Genomic DNA, 22,809 nt, shown 5'->3' with positions numbered 1-22,809 from the left:
ACAAAAATGCTGATGGGAGCGTCTCCTCTCACAGAAAGACAAGGAGTGAACGGATCATTGGTAATGTGGGTTTGAATCCAATTACCAATGAGCTAACAGAAAGACAACGGCACAAGCATATCCAGTTATGAGCGGCAGTGCAGACGGATAGACAGGAAAGCATTTCTCCCCCACCCACCCCCACCGATGCAATCAGAAATCTCAAACCAAGTCATAGAGAAGAGAAGCCAAACCAAACCAAGAGAACCAAAAAAATAAACAGAAAGCAGGAAACTGAGAGAATTGTTGTTAAAAAATTCAATGAAACCAACCGTGTTCTATATGTGATGTTTTCATGGATGAGCATTTGCAAGATTATTTACAAGGGTGTATTTTTGTTTTTAGTGTATTAGTTTGTTTAATTGTGGGCATCAGGCGTGCAACATACAGACGGAGACATGGGTTTTCGCGTTATTGTATGTTGATTGGATGGCGTGATTCGGCAGGGAGGGAAAGGAAAGAAATAAAACAGAAACAGAAAACAAAAAGAGAAAATGAGTCATCCAGACGGGCAAAGGACAAAAGCACTGAATGTCGAACCGGGGAAGGAAATATTCAGGTGCTTTTACAACATTGCTTTTCTAATAACAATCAAAACCCTGTAAGGAAACACAGTACAACCAGCTATTTGCATTTCAAGGTGTAATGCAAATTGAGAGACACTTCACAAACACATTTATTTATTAGAGCTTTTTCTTTTTCTTTTTCAATTCCCGGGCAAGGGCAGAGGTGCCGGTTTAAATGCTCACACTCAGATCACTGGGAGCAAGCATTCCCGCCCCGTTCTCCTCCTCCTCCTCCTCTTGCCAAAGGCTGATTCACATGACTGTCTCTGCAGCCACACATATGGCAGGTGAGGAGCTGGGATTTCCAGTCCACACAGTACTGGCCTACCAGACAGGATACTGCCTCTTCATGTACAGTGTGCCATATTACCAGGTAGCAGCAGTGCAGAGCATGGCCAGGGCTAGATTATGACATGCGGAGGCCCTAAGCTATGTCAGGATTAAGAGGTCCCAGAGGTCGCCAGTCACAGGAACCCGGGAAGCTGCCTTATACTGAGTCAGACCATTGCTCCGCCTAGCTCAGTAGGGTCTGCACTGACTGGCAGCAGCTTCTCCGAGGGTACAGGCAGAAGTCTTTCCCAACCCTACTTGGAGATGCTAACCCCTGCTAACATGGCAAAGAAGCACCTTTCAATGAGGTGATTCTCTTTATTTAGCAGGGGGAGAGTAACTGGCCCTCTCCACCCAAAGCACAGGACCGCCAGTGGCTGTTGCTGGTGTCTGTCTTAGGTTTCTTTTTATCTTGTGAGCCCTTTGGGGACAGGGAGCCATCTTATTTATGTTTTCTGTGCGAACTGTGTAAACCACCCTGAGCCATTTTTGGAAGGGCGGTATAGAAATAGAATTAATAATAATAATAATAATAATAATAATAATAATAATAATAATGCCAAGGAGTGCCCCGGGACCTTCTGCATGCCAACAGATGCTCTTTCACTGAGCTGTGGCCTCATCCCCTAAGGGGAGTATCTCGGGAATATTCCCTAAGGGGACTATTTCACAGCACTCACATGTCGTCTCCCATCCAAATGCAGACCAAGGTGGACCTGCTTAGCAATGGAGACAATTCATGCTTGCTACTGCAAGACCAGCTCGCCTCCCCAGCCTGTCGCTCTCCCCTCCTCACCACGCTGCTTACAGTTACAGCAGCATTTTTGCCTACGGAGACAAACATTGCCTTTAACATTGATAACGTAAGAATGTAAGAACAGCCCTGCGGGATCAGGCCCAAGGAGGCTCATCTGGTCCAGCATCCTGTTTCCCACAGTGGCCCACCAGATGCCTCCAAGAAGCCCACAGGCAAGAGCTGAAGGCAGGCCCTCTCTCTTGCTGTTGTTCCCCTGCGACTGGGATTCAGAGGCACCCTGCTTCTGAGGCTGGAGGTGGCCCACCTTGGTCGTCAAAACAAGGTCCTTGGGTCAAAACACGGTCCTGGTCTAATAAAATAGGATACAGCTTATAATTATTGATAAGCTATCGCTATAGCCTATCGTTATTTCAGCACAGATTTGTGAACTTAATATGAGAAATAATCAGCCTAGGCCAACCGATCTGCCGATTAAACCCTTTACAGCTTGTGGTCCTAAAGAGTCAGTCCTGTGCATCAGTCCGACGCAAGGGGGGGACCGACACCCGCCGTTTTGGCTAGAGAAATAAAAAGAAAAGTATTCAAAGCATTCACAAAAGGAAATGACATACACCACTAGGAAACGAAAAGGAAACAGAATCTCCACACACGTCTCTTGTTCTTTTATCTCTATTCCTTGGTGGTCTGCGGGTTGCCAAGCTGCCCACAGAAAGGTGGAGGAGAGGACGGCAGACTGGTTTCATTGGGTTCGGGGAGAGTTTTCCAGCAGGAAGGTGCAGGAAGAGCCTAAGAGCCTAATCTTCCTGTACCGGAAGATTAGCTGACTCCACCTTCCTTGGGTTTGCCAGTGTCTTCCAAACTGGTTCTCTCTGGACAGCAGGGAGGAATGTGCTAAAACCCAAGAATGGCAACACCAAACAGGAGGGTCTAAACTTGGTAATCTATGTGGCTTAGACGGAGCATCCTGGAGGGAGTGGAGAGGAGGGGGAGGAGATGCAAACTCAAGTACATACTGCTTCTCCTGGCTGCAGAAACGTTTGCTCTGTCAAAAACCAATGGCACATCAACAGTCAAAAAAAATACATTGAAAACATACAGATGCTTGGAGCACACCGTTCTCCTGGAGAGTATGCCGATTTCAAATATTTATTTATTTATTTGATTTGATTTATATACCACCTTTCCAAAAATGGCTCAGAAATATTGTTCTTTCTGCCCAAGAAAGCCCTATTGAGAGAGCCATCATTCAAGAGTCACCCAAGTCATTTGCTGCCAGATGTGATGACAGGCACCGGGCCCATTCACACGATCAAAAGCTGGATAAGAGGAGCATCCAGCCGGGATCCCAGACCCGGATGCATGACCGAGAACTGGCTTCTCCTCCACCCAATATACAATGCTGGGTCCCAAAATAGAATATGAATCTATTCGAGCTTGAAACCATTGAATAGAGTGGAGATTCAACTGAATCTATTCGAATCTGCTCAGTCGAATCGAATTCAACCAAATTCGATTCAAATATGGGCAAATTCGGATCAATTCGAGCAAATCTCCACTCTACCCAATGGTTTCAAAATCAAACCGAGCAAGATTCGTGCACGTTCCTAGCCGCTGTTGCCCTCCCCAGATCATGGCTAGCATGCGGCCACTTGCCCTCCTTCCTCAATTTTGGCCACCACAGCACCAGTTCTCAGGAGGCCACCCGGTGCATGGAGCCTGGCTGGATGCACCTCCTCCCAGGTTTTGATCATGTGAATAGGCTTACTGAATTAGATTGCTTTAAAAGAGAACAAGATGCATTCATGAAGATTAGGTCCAGAGGTGCACCTAGGTAACTTTGGAGCCTGGGCCTAAAAGCCTATGGAGGCCCCCCTGCCCTGCAAATTAAGCATCATCATGCGCAGCTGGGAGACCACACCACTCGGGAGAGACTAAAGAGGATTTGCGGGGGGCCCATGGGCTGTGGAGGCCCTGGACTTTGGCCCTAAAGTCCAAGGGTAAGAGTGCCTCTGACTAGGTCTACCAATGGCTACTAGACATAAAACTGAATTCAACAGAGCCTCCATGTTCAAAGGCAATATACCTCTTAAAACTGGTTACTCGGGGGAGAGCTAGTAACAAAAGGGGATGGGTGCCGTTTTGCACTGCTTGTGGCCGTCCAGTGACATCTGGCTGACTACTGTGAGAAACAAGACGCTGGGCTAGGCAGTCCTTTGGTCTGTTCTTGTGTCATTAAGCAATGGTGTTTTGTCAGGATGTCTGGACACTTGGAGGCAGCAAACTCAGGCAAGTGAGATGCTCCAGAGACTAGCCAAGGGCCGGCCACCCTCATGAGACTCCTATTCTCCCTTGGTGCGGGGCACCTGAGACATCGGTATTGCTTATACTTATACTTATACTTATACTTATACTTATACTTATACTTATTATTATCATTATTAATGCTTTAACACTGCCCTTCACCCAAAGACTCCAGGGCGCCTAACCGCAAGATAACACCAGTAATAGAAATTCAATAAAAACCTGCTGATAAAATAAGGCAAAAACACACAGCTACGTTAAAAAGATAGTCGAGGGCCATTCACTGGCCAAAAGCTTGTTTTAAAGGGGCAGTCTTCAGATGCCTCCGACAGGCTGGGAGAGAGGGAGCCATGCACTGAATTACTGGCGTGTGCACCTCGTCATTCCTCTTCCAGGTCAAAGGGGCTACTGAAAATGCTTTATCTAAGAGTCCCCTTCAGCTCCTGAAGTTGGGTGGCCAGTGAAAACTGCGCTGCCTCTGGCCGGCCATGCCAGATTGCATGGGCTTTTCCTCGGACAAGAGAAAGTCATTGGGGCACGCACACCCACCCCATAGAGTCCCCCTTCCTCCAGCAAAAACAAAGACAAAACAAAACACCCTCACTGTTAACAAAGATGAGGAACATGGTCACACAGGAAGAGATGGCAAATGGCAGAGATGAAGTTTGCAAAGCCGCTGGGGAATTAGTTACTCCCGCTCCCGTTCTAGCCAGCATTGATTATGCAAGTTAAGCAGAGTGGCTTGCGTGTGCTTATTTTGCACCACGTATTTTGCTCCTAACTAGCTGTGTGAGGAGGGGCTGGCAGCCCTGGGCGGCCCTTCCATGAGGCGAGGCGAGGCAGTCACCTCAGGCAGCTGACTATTCGAGGGCCAGAGAGGTGGTAACATGTCCCCACTTCTAAAAGAAGGGAAAGAGGGGGAAGAGGATGCCCATCATGGGGGCAGGAACATTTGGTGCCATGCTTTGGGTGCACGGGATCTTGAGTAGTGTTCCCTGTAACAGGGATTCCCAGATGTTGTTGGCTACAACTCCCATCATCCCCAGATGCAATGGCCTTTGGGTGGGGGTGATGGGCGTTATAGTCCATATCCTCTGGAAATCCCTGCCACAGGGAACAGGGGTCTTGAGGTGCCACTGCACAGTGCACTGAGGTTAGGGATGTGCTGACCCTCACGGGTCCCTTCCTTTAGCATTTCTCTGCCTTGAGCAACCGTGTTCCTCCTACATTCCAGCTCAGACTGGAGAATTTCTAACATTGATTCCAGAATTATACCCTGCAAATTGACTCAGCTTTGCCTTCCTTCAGCCCACCTGCATCTTTCCTGCACCATTCTGGGCTACTGATGTGTCTCTGCCCATTGAAAAAGAGAACATCCATCTCAATGTGATCATTTGAACACATGCACTAGAGCTGTGCCCAAAATTGGCATGAATCGATTCGAACTGAAATCAAATTCGATTCAATTTGGAGCCACTGAACAGAGTGGGGATTTGTTCGAAGCGATTCAAATTCACCCAAATTTGAATCAAATTTGAGTGAATTTGCCCAAATTCAATTTGAATTTGGGCGAGTCTGTATCGATTCAGACGAATCCCCACTCTGTTAAATTGTTCCGAATCGAATCATGTAAATTTCATGCACATCTCTACCATACATCGAGATTCTTCTTGTGCACGGTGGGTTATTGATGTACCCATGAGCTCCTACACACAGATACAACACCACACCCAAAGCATCTTGATTCAACCAAGGACCCCATCCAAAGATATTTTATGCAGTGGCTGACATCCAGACTGATGCGGCACCAGTGGAAGGATATTTCATGAACTAAGTCAAGAACTTGTGTTCTAGTGGCGCACCAGTGAAACAGGGTGTGCTTATGCACCTTGCAGAACTACTACTACTACTGTGAAATATCATCCTCGGTCAACGTATGATTCAGGGAGTGACCCAAAGGTATCTGCTATCCTTGTTGGGTAAGCAAAACGCTGGCACAAACAGACCAAGAGCACAAGGAACTGAGCATTGTGGAGAGAACATGCAGGTACATGGACTTCCGGCATGGTGGATCTTTATGTGTTGCATTAATCCGGATGTCAGCCAGAGTTCTATGTCAGTTCTATGTCTTCACATCGACATGGGGGCTGAGGGAAAGGCACTAGTGAAGTGGACGCTTGGGTGAACTGTATTCGAATACCACTCTGTACCAGACGTGGAAATTAAAACACCACAATCGTGGAGGATTCCTGATGCCTCGGATCTACTTTGGAATTTACTTTTGCTAACTGGGAATGGTATAACCCAGAGAGAACTTTAGAGATGGAAAATTTCAGAACCAACCCTAACTGAAGCCCCTAAGTATTGAGAAACTTCTCTTAAAACTCTCCCAGCTTCTGAAAAGTCCTTCTGGTTTGCCCTACAGTGTTTGAAAGACCACCAATCGTAAAATGCCAGCTTCACAGATTAAGCTCATTCTAATATCTTCATCAGGCCTCTAGGGAGGCACATCCTATGATGACCAGCAGGCTTTTAGGAGGTCAGTCTGACTTTCTGGCAGCATTTTGCTGGCTAAGAAAGCAAAATTGGAAAAATCTGTACTCACCGCAATCTCCGTTACTAAAATATCAGTAATACTTCCCAAGACCGTGACAAAATCAAAGATGTTCCAGGCATCACGGAAATAATTCTGTAAGATAATTTAAAAGCCAAAACAAACTTAGGGTAACTCGGAGTGGCCCAATAGGGTAACTCGGAGTGGCCCAACAATTTACATTATTTCACTGGACAGAGAGAGAGAGAGAGAGAGAGAGAGAGAGAGAGTGTGTGTGTGTGTGTGTGTGTGTGTATGAATGAATTTGTAGCAGGTAACATATGAACATATACACAGAAAGCTGCCTTGTGTCAGATCAGACCATAGGTGTACCTACCTCTTTATTTATTTATTATTATTTATTTGATTTGATTTATATACCGCCCTTCAAAAAAGGCTCAGGGCGGTTTACGTCAAAATAAAAATAATTAAAATCAATTAACAGTTATAATCAAAACTATGAAAACAGCATAAAAAACCAATTAACAGTTAAAACGTTTAAAAAGAACCAAGCCTTTATGTCTCTACTGACTGGCAGCAGTTTCCCAGGGTTTCAGGAAGGGGTCTTTCCCAGCCCGAACTGGACGTGCTGCCAGGGATTGAACCTGGGACCTTCTGTATGCAGAGTTTACCACTGAGTGATGGCTATCCCCCAAATCTATGCATTTACTGCCTTCTGCTGAGTTAGATCATTGGCCATCAGAGTACTCTGACTGGCAGAAGCTCTCCAGGGATTCGGGCAGGACCCTTTCCCAGACCTATCTGGAGACTGTACCAGGGGGTTGAACCTGGGACCTTCTGCATGCAAAGCAGATGCTCCACCAGTGAGCTACATTTCCTTCCCCAGCATCTGTAATGCTCAGATGTACCTTTCCTTGTGCAATTTGGGAAATGAGATCATTTCCCCCTTTTCTTTCCTTACTATTTCTCTGGTTTATTTTAGTCACTGAATTAATTTCGTTTTCGACTTTTAAATACCACCCTTGATCCCAGAGAAACCAAAGTATTGTACTGCACAACCTTCTTTTGCTTTTCAAAGGAACAATGGACATGTTCTCGTGCATCACTTCCACTTTGGAAACAAGAATGGATCATATGGAGCTCCAGCATCCGGGGAGAAATTCAGATTTTGGAACCATCTCTCCCCATATTCTGGCAACACGGCTTAACAGGAGAGGACAATCAAGCGGGCAGTTCGTACCAGGGCTCCAAAGGCAATGATCTTCAGCACACATTCCAAAGAAAACATGGACGTAAACACAATGTTGAGGCATTTCAGCATTTCTTCGTATGGACTAGGGGCGTCGTAGAACTAAACGGAAGGGAAAGAAATGATAGTTTACTGTATGCTGTGGTTTGCGGCTGTCACTTGTGCAGTATTTTGTTTCAAAGGTGCAAAGTGCTTGACAACCTTGCTGGTAGCCATCCCCTCAAGGAGCTTGCCAGCGAGATGCGTTGGCCACTGAAGCTCCAGAACCATGTGCCAACTCCAGGCTGCCTTATTCATTTCATTCATTCATTCATTCAGCTCATGGATATATCATAAATATATCTGGGGAGGTCCGACGGTTATAGCTGCCACAGGCTCGCTGGGTGGCGACTCAGGGCGGGGCCTTCTCTGTAGATGCCCCAGAGCTCTGGAATGTACTCCCTGCCAAAATAAGAGCCTCTCCATCTCTGGCTGTTTTTTTTTCTTAAAGGCCCCCAAGACACACTTGTTTTCTCGGGCTTTTAGTTAATTAATTTTAAACTGCTTGTTTTATTTCGTTAAATTGTTTTCATCATTTTATCCTGATTTATATTTGCTGTGTTTTAGAGTCTGTACATCTATCTCTGTGGTCGCTAAGAATCAACACCAACTTGATGGCATTTAATCAATTAATCACGTGTGTGTGTGTGTGTGTGTGTGTGTGCGGGTGCGTGCGTGCATGTGTGTGTGAGAGAGAGAGAGAGCGCACATAACTTAAATTTTATTTGTATTGATTATGTATATATTGGTCCGTGTGGGTGTTTTAATATTGTTGTTGTTTATTTACGATCTTAGATCAAATATCAATATACACAGAATATACACAGTAAAAAGAGAAAACAATAATGGAAACAAAGTCTAAAATGTCATCAAATATATAAAATCAGGAATCTTTGACAGTAACCGATTGCTGTGCTCTAGCTTCTCTTAGTTTGGTCAATGTATAACAAAATTTGGCAACCGCCAGGGATATTGTTGGGTCCCTGTCTTCTAATAAGCATATAGGAATTGTCTCCACTGAGTGGCTTTGGAGATCTTTCAGATACTGAGATAAAAATAAATCTCTTTCATCAGTATAAAGTGGACAATGTAACAGTGAATGCGTCAATGTTTCGGGAGCAGCTCCGCAAAGGCATAGTCTCTCCTCATAGGGTTTTCTCTCAAATTTCCCTACTAGCATCGCTGAGGGTAAAGCATTCAAGCGAGCTCTTGTAAACGCCCAGCGCAGCTTTGGTGAATAGATTGTATAGAAATAAGAGGCTGTGACCCAGTCTTTCTTGGTGCTTAGGAATTGTAGCGGCCTATTTACAGAGGCCCTTTCCTCCTGGAAATTTATGTCCCTAAGCCTTTGTTTAACTAGGGATCTTGCTGTTGACTCGCCCTGTTCTAACAATTGTGCTGGGCAGAAGCCCATCTTCCGGGGTCTTTCCTCAACTGTCATACACCAACGGGGTTGTGGGGTAGCGGCAAGGAGATGAGGTATAAGTCCTGCCGGGTAAAGATAAGTCTTAATCCAATACAGGATAATGAGCAGCCAGGCCCTGGTCTCCAATTTCCATAGCCCAGTTTCCAGCCGTATTAAGGAGTTTGGGATGCATTTTGGTACCCCCAATAGTGATCTCAGAAAGCCCGATTGTACTTTTTCTAAAGCTTGTAAGTCTTTTGGCGGTCTAACCTGAATCCCATATAGCAGCTGAGGTATCACTTTAGCCTGAAAGGCTTTATTAGCTGCCGGAATATAGCCACCACCTTGTGCCCAGAAAAATTTCCTGATTGCCATGGAAGATCGAGTGGCATTCAATTTAGCGGCACTGGTGTGTATAGAGGTACCGCCATTAAACTGAAACACCACCCCCAGGTATCTGTAAGACTTCACCTGCTCTACTCTGGCACCACCTATGGACCATCTAAAAACCCATTGCTTCTTTGCAAATCTCACGATTTTAGTTTTGGTGTAGTTGATTTCCAAAAATTCCTCATTGCAGAACAGACTCAAGCATTCTAACGCTCTTTTTAGACCAACTCTGGTCTGTGACAATAAGGCTGTGCCATCTGCATACATCAGGAAAGGTAAACACCTGTCCCCTAACTTTGGCGCGTGAGTTTCAACTTGCTGTAGACGGGTGATTAGACCGTTCACATAGAAATTGAAAAGAGCTGGGGCTGGTATGCATCCCTGTCGGACCCCCCTTTCTACAGGGATCTCTCTGGATAATTGGCCATTGTGGTTGCATTTTACTCTCAGACTCGTGTTCTCGTTGTGTGTGTGTGTGTGTGTGTGTGTGTGAGAGAGAGAGAGAGAGAGAGAGAGAGCGAGAGAGAGCGCACATAACTTAAATTTTATTTGTATTGATTATGTATATATTGGTCCGTGTGGGTGTTTTAATATAAGTACATTGTGTCTCGGTTAAAAAACAACCACAGTTAAAAGCAGCAGCGCAATGAAAAATGTAAAAGACCTGGGAGAACATAAAGCACTTTGCTCTTCTGGAGAAGATACACTACCTTATCTGATTCAGATGCGTTTGTGGAAAACCCATCTCAGATAATGCAGCGGACTAGAGATGTGCATGGAACTGCAGAGCTGCGGTCCGGCACTGGGGTGGGGGTTCCTTTAAGGGTGGGGGGAGGGTGTACTTACCCCTCCCGCTGCTTTCCCCCCTCCGGCGTGCCTTTTTTTGTTAGCAATTGGGGTGGCAGGATACCTCCCTGCCGCCCCTTCCCCCTCTCGGCTGCAAAAGACTTCAGGAAGCCTTTTTCGCATGCGCATGTCGCGCTTGCGCGTCACGTCTCTGCGACGTGTGTGCAGCCACACACACAAGCGCACACGTCGCAGAGACGTGACGCACGAGCGCAACGTGCGCACGCTCAAAAGGCTTCCTGAAGCCAATGAAGAATTCAAATTATAGATTTCTGTAGGGCGTGCATTCCACAGCCCAGGAGTGGCTACCGAGGAAGCCCGCCTCTGAGTCGCCAGCAGACATTCCAATGGTAACTGGATACGGACGTCTTCAGATGACCTTAACGTGCAGTGGGGATCATGCAGAAGAAGGTGCTCTCTACGTTGATGAATTGCCCTCCCAACACCCCACCCTGGCTTTCTCCTCCAGCAAGTGGGGTCGGAATCCGGCTCACCTTCATCATCAACACAATGGTGTTGAGTGCTATCATGACCATGATGAAGTACTCGAAAGGGGGCGAGACCACAAACTTCCACATCTTGTACTGGAACGACTGCTTGTTCTGCGGCATGTAGCGCGTCAGAGGCTTGGCGCTGATGGCGAAGTCTATGCAGGCTCTCTACCAGCAAGGAAGGAGAAGGAGAAGGGTCAGCAGGGAAAGGGATAAGAACCTAAGAAGAGCCGTGCTGGATCAGGCTCAAGGCCTATCTAGTCCAGCCTCCTGTTTTCCACATGGCCCACCAGATCTCTCTGGGGAGCCCACAGGCAAGAGGTGTGTGCATGCCCTCTCTCCTGCTGTTGCTCCCCTGCAATTGGCATCCAGAGGCATCTTGCCTCTGAGGCTGGAGGTGGCCTATGTGAGCAGATCCTAGCTGTAGCTCTGCTCACAGCTAGCGGTACTTGTGCATGTCTTGGGGAGAACCACCTCCCCTCTCCCCAAGGGAAGCTCTTCCCATCAGCTCCAATGCCCCAGGAGGAGGTCTAAAAATAGAGTCCCCCTAGTTTGGGAATGGAGACATTTCTCATTGCTGTGCAAGCCATGAAGAACAGCCCTCAGGAAAACTGGTGGCAGGGAAAACATCTCGTCGCCCCCGGGTTGCCTGTGGGGACTCAACGTCTTGCCTCCAAACCCAGTTTCCCCCAAGGACAGCTCTCAAATGGGGCACCTGAGCTCATTTCCAGGCCGAACACTACAGATTTCCTCCCAGCTGCCCTGGTGTTCAATGCAAACACGGCAGATTTCAGAATGTTATCAACCCTATTCAAACGTTATGCTGTACATTCATACAAATGTCTGTACACATGTGCACGTTTGGGGGTGAATGAGTGAGCATGTGTTCATCTTAAAAGCAAACCTGGGTGCAGGCTCCCTCCAATGCAGGGTACCATTGTACATGCGCACGTAATGCGACAGTTACTGTAGACATATAGTGTGTTCCCTGTAACAAGATTCCCGGTTGTTGTGGACTACAACTCCCATAACCCCCAGTCAAAGGCTGTTGCAGCTAGGGATGATGAGTGTTGTAGTCAGCAACCTCCGAGAGGTTACAGGGAACAGTACATGCCTGTGATGTACACAGATCACATACAACTGGCTCTGCACACATGTACATGTTTCTGTGTGGATGAGTGCGCATGCATTCATCTTAAAAGTGAACCTGGGAACAAGCCCCCTCAAATGCAGGGTGCAGGTAAGAAATGTACAGCTATACATGCTCTGAACATGAGCAACTGTACGTTCCGTACTATACATTCATACACACGGCACACGGATTGTACATGCATAAAACACAATAAAACACAATAACCCTAAAACACAATACAACACAATAGGCCTATCCAGGCATTGGTGTGAACGACTGGACCTGTGTTCATTTAAAAAGTGACCCTGGATACAGGCCCCCTGAAATGCAGGGCACAAACAGAAGGCACACTACTGTGCATGCGCTGGGTATAATGTGTGAGTAATTGTGCATGTGTACAAATCGGCATGAACGTACACCGTACACAGGCTCTGTGTGCATTGAGGCTAACGTGTGAATACGTTTCTTGCCATCTGTAGAATTGTGCTGGAAAGGTACCTAAGAGAAGCCCAGCAGGATCAGGCCAAGGCCCCATCCCGACCAGCGTCCTGCCTCATGCAGAGATCAACCAGGTGCACTCGGGAAGCCGACAAGTGGGGAAGAGGGTTTACCCCTCCATTGGTGCCCCTCAGCACCTGGAGTTCAGGGGCAAACCACCTCTGATCCTGACGGAAGTATATAGCTACCAGGGCTAGTTGCCTTTGATAGGCCTGTCCTCCATAGATTTGTCTAATCCCCTTTTAAAACCTTCCAGATTGATGGCCGGCAGCAGCAGATTCCATAGTTTGACATCACATTGTGTCAACAGGCACTCCCTTTTGTCCGTCCTGAATCTCCTAGGTAAACTCATTCAAGGCTGGACTCAGGCAGCCATGTACTTGTTGTGAGCCACCCTGAGGAGCAGTGTACTGCAGGAGCGGGGGAATAAATATTTCAAATCAGTAAATACTCTAAGTCAGTGGCAACTCATCCTAACAAGCCGGGATGGGCCAAAGGAGGAAGCTCGGGTTGCTCCTCTTTCTCTCCCTTTAACCGCACAGCTCTACCTGATGAATCGCCAACCTGCAGGCAGCGTGGGAGAGAAAGGAGCAGCCCCGAGCTGCCTGCTTTGGTGACTCCAGGCTCGTTAGGTCGGGCCTAATGAGACAGCTTTACGTCAGCCCTAACACAGCATGGAAAAGAGCCGTTTTCGGCTGGCGTGCGCACCTCGTTTTTTTCCAGGCTGCATTCGGACATGACTTTGTCGCCCTGCTCCTGGAAGGTGATGATAATTAAAGCCACAAAGATGTTCACAAAGAAGAAAGGGAAGACCACGAAATAGACCACGTAGAAGATGGACATCTCCATTCGGTACCCGGGGCTCGGGCCTTGATTCTCGTACGTCGCGTCAACGGAATGCTTCAGAACCCTGCGAGAGGGAAGGGAGGGAGAGAAGGAAGAGACGCCGAGATGAAAACCCGGCAGGGAAAGCTAGAGCAAGGCTTCCCAACTGGGGACCTCGAGATATTGCCGGCCAACAATTCTATGCAATTCTTAATTAAAAAAAAAAAAAAATTACTGTCTGCATAGCTGCACCCCTGAGAATGTGCAGCTATGCTCAGGAGCTAGTTTTTAAATACAGTGCTGAACTGTCAAGTTGTCAACATGGCGATGGGTCTAACTTCAGACCTCCTATGCCTTCTCTGCCTCCTGTCTCAAAGTTGTTCTGAAAAGGTTACGTAAAGTTCCCATGCTCTCAAGTGGCACGGATGCATAGGTCAGAGGAGAGTGAGCAATCATGTATCTACAAATGTCCAGGGAATTGTGCTGTATGGAATTCCATCAGAGAAAAAGGCACTCGGTGCACTGTAATGGTTCTGAGTGGTTCAGCGACTGTTAAAAGAGTAAAAACAGAAGCAGGGACGGCCAGGGAGCAATCTCCCCCACTCCCTCATTTTTCGCCTTTCTGTGACGGGCGTCAAGGACCAAGATGCTCCCAGAGTCTGCCGGCGTCACGAAGCGCCTCATCCACTTACGTCGGCCACCCCTCTCCAGTGGAGACAGTGAACAGGGTCAAGAGAGCCCAGAGGACGTTGTCATAGTGGAATTCGTATTTCTTCCATTGCCTGGGCTGTGCTTCCACCTCGTCCTTCTCGTAATCCAGATATTGGCCCCTAGAAGAAGGAGAAGACGGAATTCGAAGAGCCAAGAAAAGAACGCGGAACAGGGGCTCTACTCTCGGAACGGCTAAGGGTCCTCGCCGTGGCATCGCCACAGGCAGGGATGGGGATGGGACTGCAGCAGACGGATGGAGCATCTCCTTCGCACATGCAGAATGTCCAGGTCCAATCTCTGGCCTCATGTCCAGACAGGGCTGGGAAAGACTCCTGCCTGAAACCTTGGAGAAGCTGCTGCCAGTCAAGTGTAGACTGTACTGAGCCAGATGGACCAAGGGCCTGACTCAGTATAAGGCAGCTTCCCACGTTCTTAGGTCCTGCCAAAAACACCAAGTGGCCACTCCACCTGCAGCCCCAAGCTCTTCCTCCGGGGACGTGGTCCCTGCTAGGCGTCTCCAGGTGCAGGAAGACCAAGGAAGAGCTTGTCCCCCCACTCCAGCCCCGCCCGAACCTGCAGCTCCCCGCTCTGGGCACGGCTTGGAGGGGCGGACCCAAGGGCTAGTTCCGGTTGCTCTCGGGCAAGAGGAACACCCGCGTTTCGGGCACCTGCAGTCCTTCTCCAGGTCCTTTGACTCATCGGTGCAGTAAAAGAACCGGCCTTTGAAGAGCTGGACGGCAATGACAGCAAAGATGAACATGAAGAGCATGTAAACAATGAGGATGTTCAGTACGTTCTTCAGAGAATTCACCACGCAGTCAAAGACAGCCTGTGAGAGAGGGAGAGAGAGAGAGAACACTCAGTCTCCAAGAGAAAAACAGCATGTCATCCCTGCTCAGGCCCCTGATTTATCCAAAGCACCCAATTCTCTTGGATGACCCTGCCAGCCCTAGCAGAACTCATCATCGGCAGAGTTAGATGGACATGCTCTCTACACAGACATGTTGGGTTGGCTCAGAAGTAAATTGTGTTGTTTTGTTTTATTTTAGAGTATTTATAGACCACCCCCCGCTCACCTCTCTGGGTGGTTTTTTTAAAAAACAACCCAGATGATTAACAAAAAATCAAACCATACGACAACGTTAAAACAACTTTAAAACAACGATGAATTCTGCAAGTCTAATTAGAAGTCTGGATCAGTGTAGCCTCTTCACAAGGATACCCAGATGCTGTGGACTACAACTCCCAGAACTCCCAAGCAAAAGCCATTGCAGCTGGGGATTCTGGGGGTTGTAGTCAACAACATCTGGGAGTCCCTGTGAGAGGGAACACTGGTCTGGATGAATAAATGGGTCTTAACAGCCCTTTTAAAAGCTGTCAGAAATGGGGAGGTTCTTAATTCAGCAGGGAGTGCATTCCAAGGCCTCGGGGCAGCAATAGAGAAGGCCCATCCCTGAGTGGCCACCAGACGAGCCGGTGGCAACTGCGGACAGACCTCCGCAGATGATCTGAATAGGTGGCAAGGCTTACAACAGAGAAAGTTTTGAGAACATTACGAGCCTCATAATGGGCCCATAATGGAACCTTTTCCCCAGACACAGAAATTGCTCGGCCTCTTTGTCCAAGTCTGAGGTCTCCCTAGTGTATACATCTAGACTGTAAAGGGCAGAAACCTGACCTCTCATTCATGGTAAAGCACCAGATACGTGGATCGTGCCATTTTAATCACCAGCACCCAGCAGATAGAAGTTGAGGCTGCTTTGCAAGCAGAAGGCCCCAGGTTCAATCTCTGGCAGCATCTCCAGGGAGGGCTGAGAAAAATCCCTGCCTGAAGCCTTGGAGAAGCCGCTGCCAGTCAGTGCGGGCAATATTGAGCTAGATGGACCAAGGGGCTGACTCAGTATAAAGCCGTATCCTGTATTCCTAAGACGGGAGATTCGAGATGCAAATATGCAGTACAGTTAATCCCCTTAAGTGGCACAGTGGGGAAATGCTTGACTAAGAAGCAGAAGGTTGCCAGTTCAAATCCCCGCTGGTACTATATCGGGCAGCAGCGATCTAGGAAGATGCTGAAAGGCATCATGTCATACTGCGTGGGAGGAGGCAATGGGAAACCCCTCCTGTATTCTACCAAAGACAACCACAGGGCTCTGTGGGCGCCAGGAGTCGAAATCAACCTGATGGCACACGTCACCTTTACCTTTATGTATACTAACTGGAACACAGAAACAGAGGAAGCTGCCATATCCCAAGTTAGTCCATCTAGCTCAGTATTGGCTACACCAGGGGTTCTGAGCATTGGGTTTCCAGATATTATTGGACTTCAACTCCCATAATCCTCTGCCCCAGTGGCCTTTGGTTGGGGATTATGGGAGTTGAAGTCCAATAACATCTGAGGACCCAATGTTGAGAATCCCTGGTCTACACTAACTGGCAACAGCTCCCCAGAGTCAGCGCGGTCTATGGCGAATGGCAGGGGCTCTCCAGGGTTTCAGGCAAGAGCCTTTCCCCGCCTGACCTGGAGACCAAGGACCTTCCGCATGCCAAGCAGAAGCCTTTAGGAACATAGGAATCTGCCTCCTGCTGAGTCAGACTTTGGGTCCATCCAGCTCTGCATTGTCTGCACTAACTGGCAGCAGCTAAGCAGGGTTCTAGGCAGAGGAGTCTCTCCCAGCCCTACCTGGAGATGCTGCCAGGGATTGAACCTGGGACTTCCTGCATGCCAAGCTCTGCTACTGAGCTACGGCCCCATCCCCAACTGTGTCAGTGGGGACAAGGACCAAGTCTTACCTTTAACTTGGGCAGGCGTTTGATGGTCTTCAGCGGCCGAAGGACCCTCAGAACTCGCAGGGACTTGATGGTGTTGATATCCTTCCCTTTGTTCCCTCTGTAAGAGAGAGAGCACAAGAGCAACAAAGGAAGGCCTTTGGCTCTTGCAGGACTCTGTCAAAAGCCCCGTGGCCTGGAAAACACCCACTTAAGGACTCCATTCTAGAGATGTGCATGAAATGATTTTTTTCCGGTTCATTTCGAATCCGAATCGAATTCTGGACACTGGTTTCTAATTCAAATCATATTCAAATTCACTCTGAAATTTTGATCCAAATTTGAATCAAATTCGAATTGAATTTGAATCATATTCGAATCGATTCGAACCTATTTGGAGCCTTTCTTTTTTTTAACCAATCAGGAGGCCTGAATGGTTTTCAAAAGGTGCCAAATGGCTCTTGAATTGAATTGGAATCGAATTTCAAGAATTCATTTAGACTTTGAATCAAATTGCCCTTTTAAGGGGTGATTCGATTCAACTTCGAATCACTTGAATCACCCAGATTTGAGTTGAATCCATTTGGATTCGAACCGATTTGCACATCCCTACTCAGTTCCCCATGGACAGTGTTCCCTGCAACAGGGATTCCCGGAAGTTGTCAACACACACACACACACACACACACACACACACACACACACACACACACACACCGGACTTCTCCCTTAAAATGATTGTCTTTGAATAGTCCTAGCTCTTTTACTGACAGAGACACAGGGAAACACATACAGGGGTGGGGTGGGGGTGGGGAATCACCCAATTGCTGAGTAAGAAGTCAACCTGCTCCCGCCTTCCCGTGTTCTGGCCAATGAGCTCAAAGGCGCTGAGGTGACTGACAAGTGGCTGAGCAAATGGCAATTTGGGGGGGGGGGACGGAAATGAAATTCAGTTTTATTAACGCAATGTAATAAAAAAATTAACTAGAATGTAAACTTATCAGAATCCTTGCACTCCGGATTTTGCTGCTCAGTGTGGACAAAAGACGCCACATTGCTGGCTTACAGGCCCTTGAAATATCTGATAGCCACCGGCAGCCAGCAATTCTCACCCACCAAAGAAGAGCAAGAGAGGAATCCACTTTGGGCAGGAAGGAGAGAGCACCCAACTTAATCGGGAGAGCAGCAGTTCTTGGGGACAGGAAGCAGAGCCAGGCCTGGCCTCTCCCTTTCCATATTTTAATCCTCCCTCTGTGGACAGACACTTCAATGAACTACCTTCCACCCTGAAAGACCCACTGCACAAAGAAGACGCCCTCTAGACAAACAGAAATGAGACAGACGGGGGGGGGAGCAATCCGTGGGGCCAATGGAGATCCCACCCCCATCCGCCCGCCTCCATCCCCCCTTTGTCTCAAGGGTATCGATTGCTTTCCAGTGATGACGGCATGCTATTCAGACCATGCTGATCCATGTAATATGAACAGCTATTACATGCCCGCGGATGTGATAAGCCAGGTTCGCTCCCGGGCTGTTCATGCAGATGTGAAGGAACTGGGGGAGGATGGAGGTGCAGCTGGGCGTGTCCAGAGGTGGGACCTTTCTGAAGCCAAAGAGGCTCTTGGCGGCACTCCCAACCATCTCTTGGAACGAGAAGACTCGTCTCGTGACCAGACTGCTCAGCAGCAGAGAGAGGGTCCCAAGTCCAGATCCCCAGCAGGGCTTCTTCGCAATGCTAGTCCACAAAGGGCAGCATTCTACAGATGCAGCTCTGAAATCTTTCCAGGGTTTGAGGGCATGAATGAAGTGTGCCCAATCCCTGCAAGTCATGAGCGGAATTTGCATTCGTTGTGTACGAATCGGGAATGTCAACCATTCCCAAAGAAGTTTGGGGCAGTCTATAAATTTGAAAAAACAAACAAAACAAATTGGTCCCTTCTGGGTACAATTCCTGCTAACTGAGCAAAGAGGCACCCCTTTAGGTTTAGCAGGGGGAGAGCAACTGGCCCTATCCAGCCCCAGCACAGCATCCCTCCAGTGACTGTTGCTGGTGTCTGCCTTCGATTGTGAGCCCTTTGGGGAGAGAAGACCGTCTTATTTATTAAGGTGTTATGGAAGACCATTAGCGGCCTTCAGCTCTTCTGCATTGTTTGGTCTCATGTCTCTTATCCTTCTCTTGGCAATGCCCCATAGATTCTCTATGGGGTCAGGTCAGGCGGGTTTGCTGGCCAGTCAAGCACAGTACACTGTATACTTTTCAGAGGTCCGATATTGTTCTATTCTTCAATCCTTGTCTTCTTGGTTCCATGTAATATTCTAATTTTCTGGTATTGTGGAGTTGGGGTTTTCATGAGCTGTACGCCATGATCATCACAATTATAACAAATTAAGGCTTGACTTATCTCGCTTTGCATGTAATGCGTCTGTCTCATATATCAGTTTCACCTTTTAATTTGCATTACTGAAATTAATGGACTTTTGCACGATATTCTAATTTTCCGAGTTTCACCTGTATATGCCACACTTCCTCCAAGGAGCCCAGAGCAGTGTACATGGTGATGTTTATCCTCACAACAACCCTGTGAGGTACGTTAGGCTGAGAGTTAAGTGGCTGGCCCAGAGTCACCCGGTGAATTTCATGCCGAGATGCACCTAGGTAATTTTGGAGCTTGGCCCTAAAGGCCTTTGGAGGCCCCCCTGATGCAAATTAAGCATCACTTTTTAATATGTAAGCTCTTGAGGGCACAAACCACACCACCCAGGACAGACTGAGGAGGATTGGGGGGGGGCCCTAGGGGTGTGGAGGCCCTGGACTTTGGCCCCGAAGTCCAGAGGTAAGGGCACCTCTGGTTTCATGGCTGAATGGGGATCTGAACTCAGGTCTCCGCAGTCCTAGTCCAACACTCTAACCACTACACCACACTGGCAGTCTAGATATTCGTAGTAGTAGTACTACCGGGCGGGGTTCTTGTTACCAGTTTCATTAACATTCTTCAGCACTACAGGTTGAGAACTTCTAGCTGACAGCATGATATCGGCTTCATGGGCTCAGTAGAAGACCACTATCTATGTGGTTAGATCTGGGGACTAAACATGGCAGCTCATGGCTTTCTGCCCCGATACGATCAGCCCAGCTAACCATGTGGGCATAACGAGATCTGTTAGACAACGAAAGGCAACGTCACCCGTGGATGAGCAATGAAAGGGCAGACCAGTCAATGGAATGAGGGCAGCACTGATCATCGGGACGGTGGCAGTGTGTGCATACGCAGGCAGAGCAAGGCCGCAAGGGACAACAATAATGTATTACCCCATGAAACTCCTACAGAGAGATCCCAGCAAGGAGAAGACAAAGAAAGAATACAGAGTCAGTGGCTAGAAGGAAGTGAATGTGTACAGAGCAACCCCCAAGCAAAGGCACAAACGGTGTGCAAGGAAAAGCTGGCACCCCGCCCACACCCCTTTCACAAGCAAACAGGAAGTGGAACAACGGTGAGCACATGTACCCGCCCACTGACAGACAGATAGGGTCAACCCACTTTCCTTTTCCTGCCAACGAGGGAGGATATAATGGTCCAGTGTTCCAAGGACGGCAGTTTCTGGATTCACGACACAACAAATCACTGAGTTTGGACACACACCAAGCCACAGAAATTGAGCTCTAGCCGGGTTCACCTCCCCTCTTCCTTCCTCATCAATCTATGGTAGCTCACAAGGTCAGGCCCCAGATCTAGATCTTGAGGTTCTTGGTTCTAAAGTAAAGTAAAGTTGTGCCCTCGAGTCGGTGTCGACTCCTGGCGACCACATCCATGAGGAGGGGTTTTCCATTGCCTCCTCCCACGCACTGTGAGATGACGAGGCAAGTCACACGAGCAGTGTGCTGCGCTGAAAGGAGGTCTGCAGGGAGAGCGGGCTTAGCCCACTCTCCCCACAGACAATCCAAAGGCCGCCCACACAACGGCTGGCTCCATCACGAAGCCGGCGGGGGCTGTGGGGATCAGGGGCCGCATGGCCCCTGGAAGTTCCAGGACACCAGGGGCATCCTGGAGAGACCCCTGAGCCCGGGAGGCTGCTTGCAGCCTCCCGGTGGGGGTCTCCTCATGTGCCACCATGGTGCAGAGCTGCACCATGGTAGCACATGACCAAAAGACGAGGTTAACAGAGCCCTCGCTCCATTAACCTCGTCTAAGGGTTAATGGGTAGTAATGGGTAGTAATGGAGGTTTCCTGCCGGGAGCCGGGAGTCTCCCGTTGCAGCACACGATCAGCCCAAAGTGGGCTACACTTGCCCCACTTTGGGGCGATCGTGAGAATAGCCTCGATGCCTTTCAGCACCTTCCTATATCGCTGTTGCCCGATATAGGTGTTTCCCATACCAGCAGGGATTCGAACCAGCAACCTCTGGCTCGCTAGGCAAGTTACTTCACCGCTGCGCCATTAGGTGACAGACTAAACTAGGATCTAGTGCATATGTGGTGTCACTGGCCTATTTTTCTGGAACTGGGAAACTGCTGGGAGACCCACACATAGGAAAGGGAATACAAAGCAAGATGGAGGACAGGCAGGTCTAGGGCTGGCACGCTGTGGGCTGAAGTGGAGTAGAAAACCAGCCCATGGGAGGCTTTGGATGCGTTTACCTTGCTCCTTAAAGCAATCTACCCATCTGTCTATAGGTCTACAAACGGGTCCTCTTGTTCATCAAGGTGAAAGAATAAGTCCCAAGGCTCCCAACCAGCTGAAAACACTTCCCAAGGCCCCCACCCAACCATAGTCAGAATTCCCAAGACCGATCTCCAACAAATCCCCGATGAAAATGTGCCAGCAAATAATGCACCTTTGGGGCCATCTTGCTATTCAGGGTATGGCTCGCAGGACTAGAGGATTTCAACAACCTCCCAGTTATGAAATGTGGCGTGACATTTTCTCCCTCCCACACAACGCCTAAAACCAGGCAAAAGGAAGAGATCCCCCGTGTGATGCGCATGCGCTGGGCTGAACAATTTAAGCAGGGATTGTCAACCCTAAAGCGCCTTATAAGGAAAACAACGAAGGCAGTCCCAGTGTTCCCAAGACCATTGCTGTACCACTTTTCGCTTCAGGAAATCAGAGCTGGAAAGACGGTCTACTTACGAAAAGGCGAAGGCCACAAGAGCCCCACTGACCACAATAAAGTCCAGGATGTTCCAGAGGTCACGAAAATAGGAGCCGGGATGAAGCAGAAGGCCCAGGTCGATCATCTTCGGAGGAAGCAAAACAAGAAGACATGATGAGACATGCGGAGGGCAAGAGGCTGCCTGTGACATATACAGAAACAGGATGTTTTTAGCACTGAGGTGGAGATGGCCACAAAGAAAGCTTTTTTTAGTAGGGATGTGCCAAAGATTCACACAAATCCATCTGAATTCAAATCTAATTCTAATTGCTTTGATTCGAAACCACTGGACAGAGTGGAGATTGGTTCAAATTGATTCAAATTCACCCAAAGTCGAATCAAATTTGGGCGAATTTGCCGGAATTCGATTTGACTTTGGGCTTTAGGGAAGCACCCGGACTTTTAGCATCTCACCCAGATTGCTTAGCCCACCCGGATTCGCCTGGATTTCAGCTTGCTTTCTTCTTCTTAAAAAGCTAAGCTCTAGCCCTGGTAGAAGTGGAGTTATGGAGCCAAATGGGCAATCACTCTTCTGCTCAAAAGTTATTTTCAAGCCAATTTACATAATATGGAAATTAGGGACCTGGATTTGGAAAGCCAGAATATGGCAACCCTAATGCCAGGGCCTGAAGCAGCCCACAGAGAGTTGTGACAACACCAGCTTGTTCCCTGCAGCACCAAGGTTAACTGCAAAATCTTGGAACCCAAACGAGAAGTAAAGTAAAGCATGCCGTCGAGTCAGTGTCGACTCGTGGTGAC

The 22,809-nt window shown here is 48.2% G+C and overlaps 1 protein-coding gene across 2 annotated transcripts in view; it reads right to left on the bottom strand.

Annotated features, from left to right (window-relative positions):
- Window positions 1-22,809, bottom strand: part of CACNA1B (calcium voltage-gated channel subunit alpha1 B) — a 288,951-nt gene that overhangs the window by 47,041 nt on the left and 219,101 nt on the right. The window contains exons 28-35 of one of the 2 annotated variants that reach the window (XM_053281907.1): window positions 22,029-22,135; window positions 16,924-17,020; window positions 14,802-14,962; window positions 14,115-14,252; window positions 13,306-13,507; window positions 10,971-11,135; window positions 7,788-7,898; window positions 6,599-6,682 (exon numbers count right to left, since the gene is read on the bottom strand). In XM_053281907.1, coding sequence (XP_053137882.1) covers window positions 6,599-6,682; window positions 7,788-7,898; window positions 10,971-11,135; window positions 13,306-13,507; window positions 14,115-14,252; window positions 14,802-14,962; window positions 16,924-17,020; window positions 22,029-22,135 — 1,065 coding nt within the window. Of the gene's footprint in view, window positions 1-6,598; window positions 6,683-7,787; window positions 7,899-10,970; window positions 11,136-13,305; window positions 13,508-14,114; window positions 14,253-14,801; window positions 14,963-16,923; window positions 17,021-22,028; window positions 22,193-22,809 lie in introns of both variants that reach the window. The other variant, XM_053281906.1, reaches the window with a different exon arrangement.

The sequence above is a fragment of the Hemicordylus capensis genome, chromosome 17, assembly GCF_027244095.1.
Source record: "Hemicordylus capensis ecotype Gifberg chromosome 17, rHemCap1.1.pri, whole genome shotgun sequence".
Taxonomy (NCBI): Eukaryota; Metazoa; Chordata; class Lepidosauria; order Squamata; family Cordylidae; genus Hemicordylus; species Hemicordylus capensis.
This window is presented reverse-complemented; position numbering and strand designations above follow the sequence as displayed.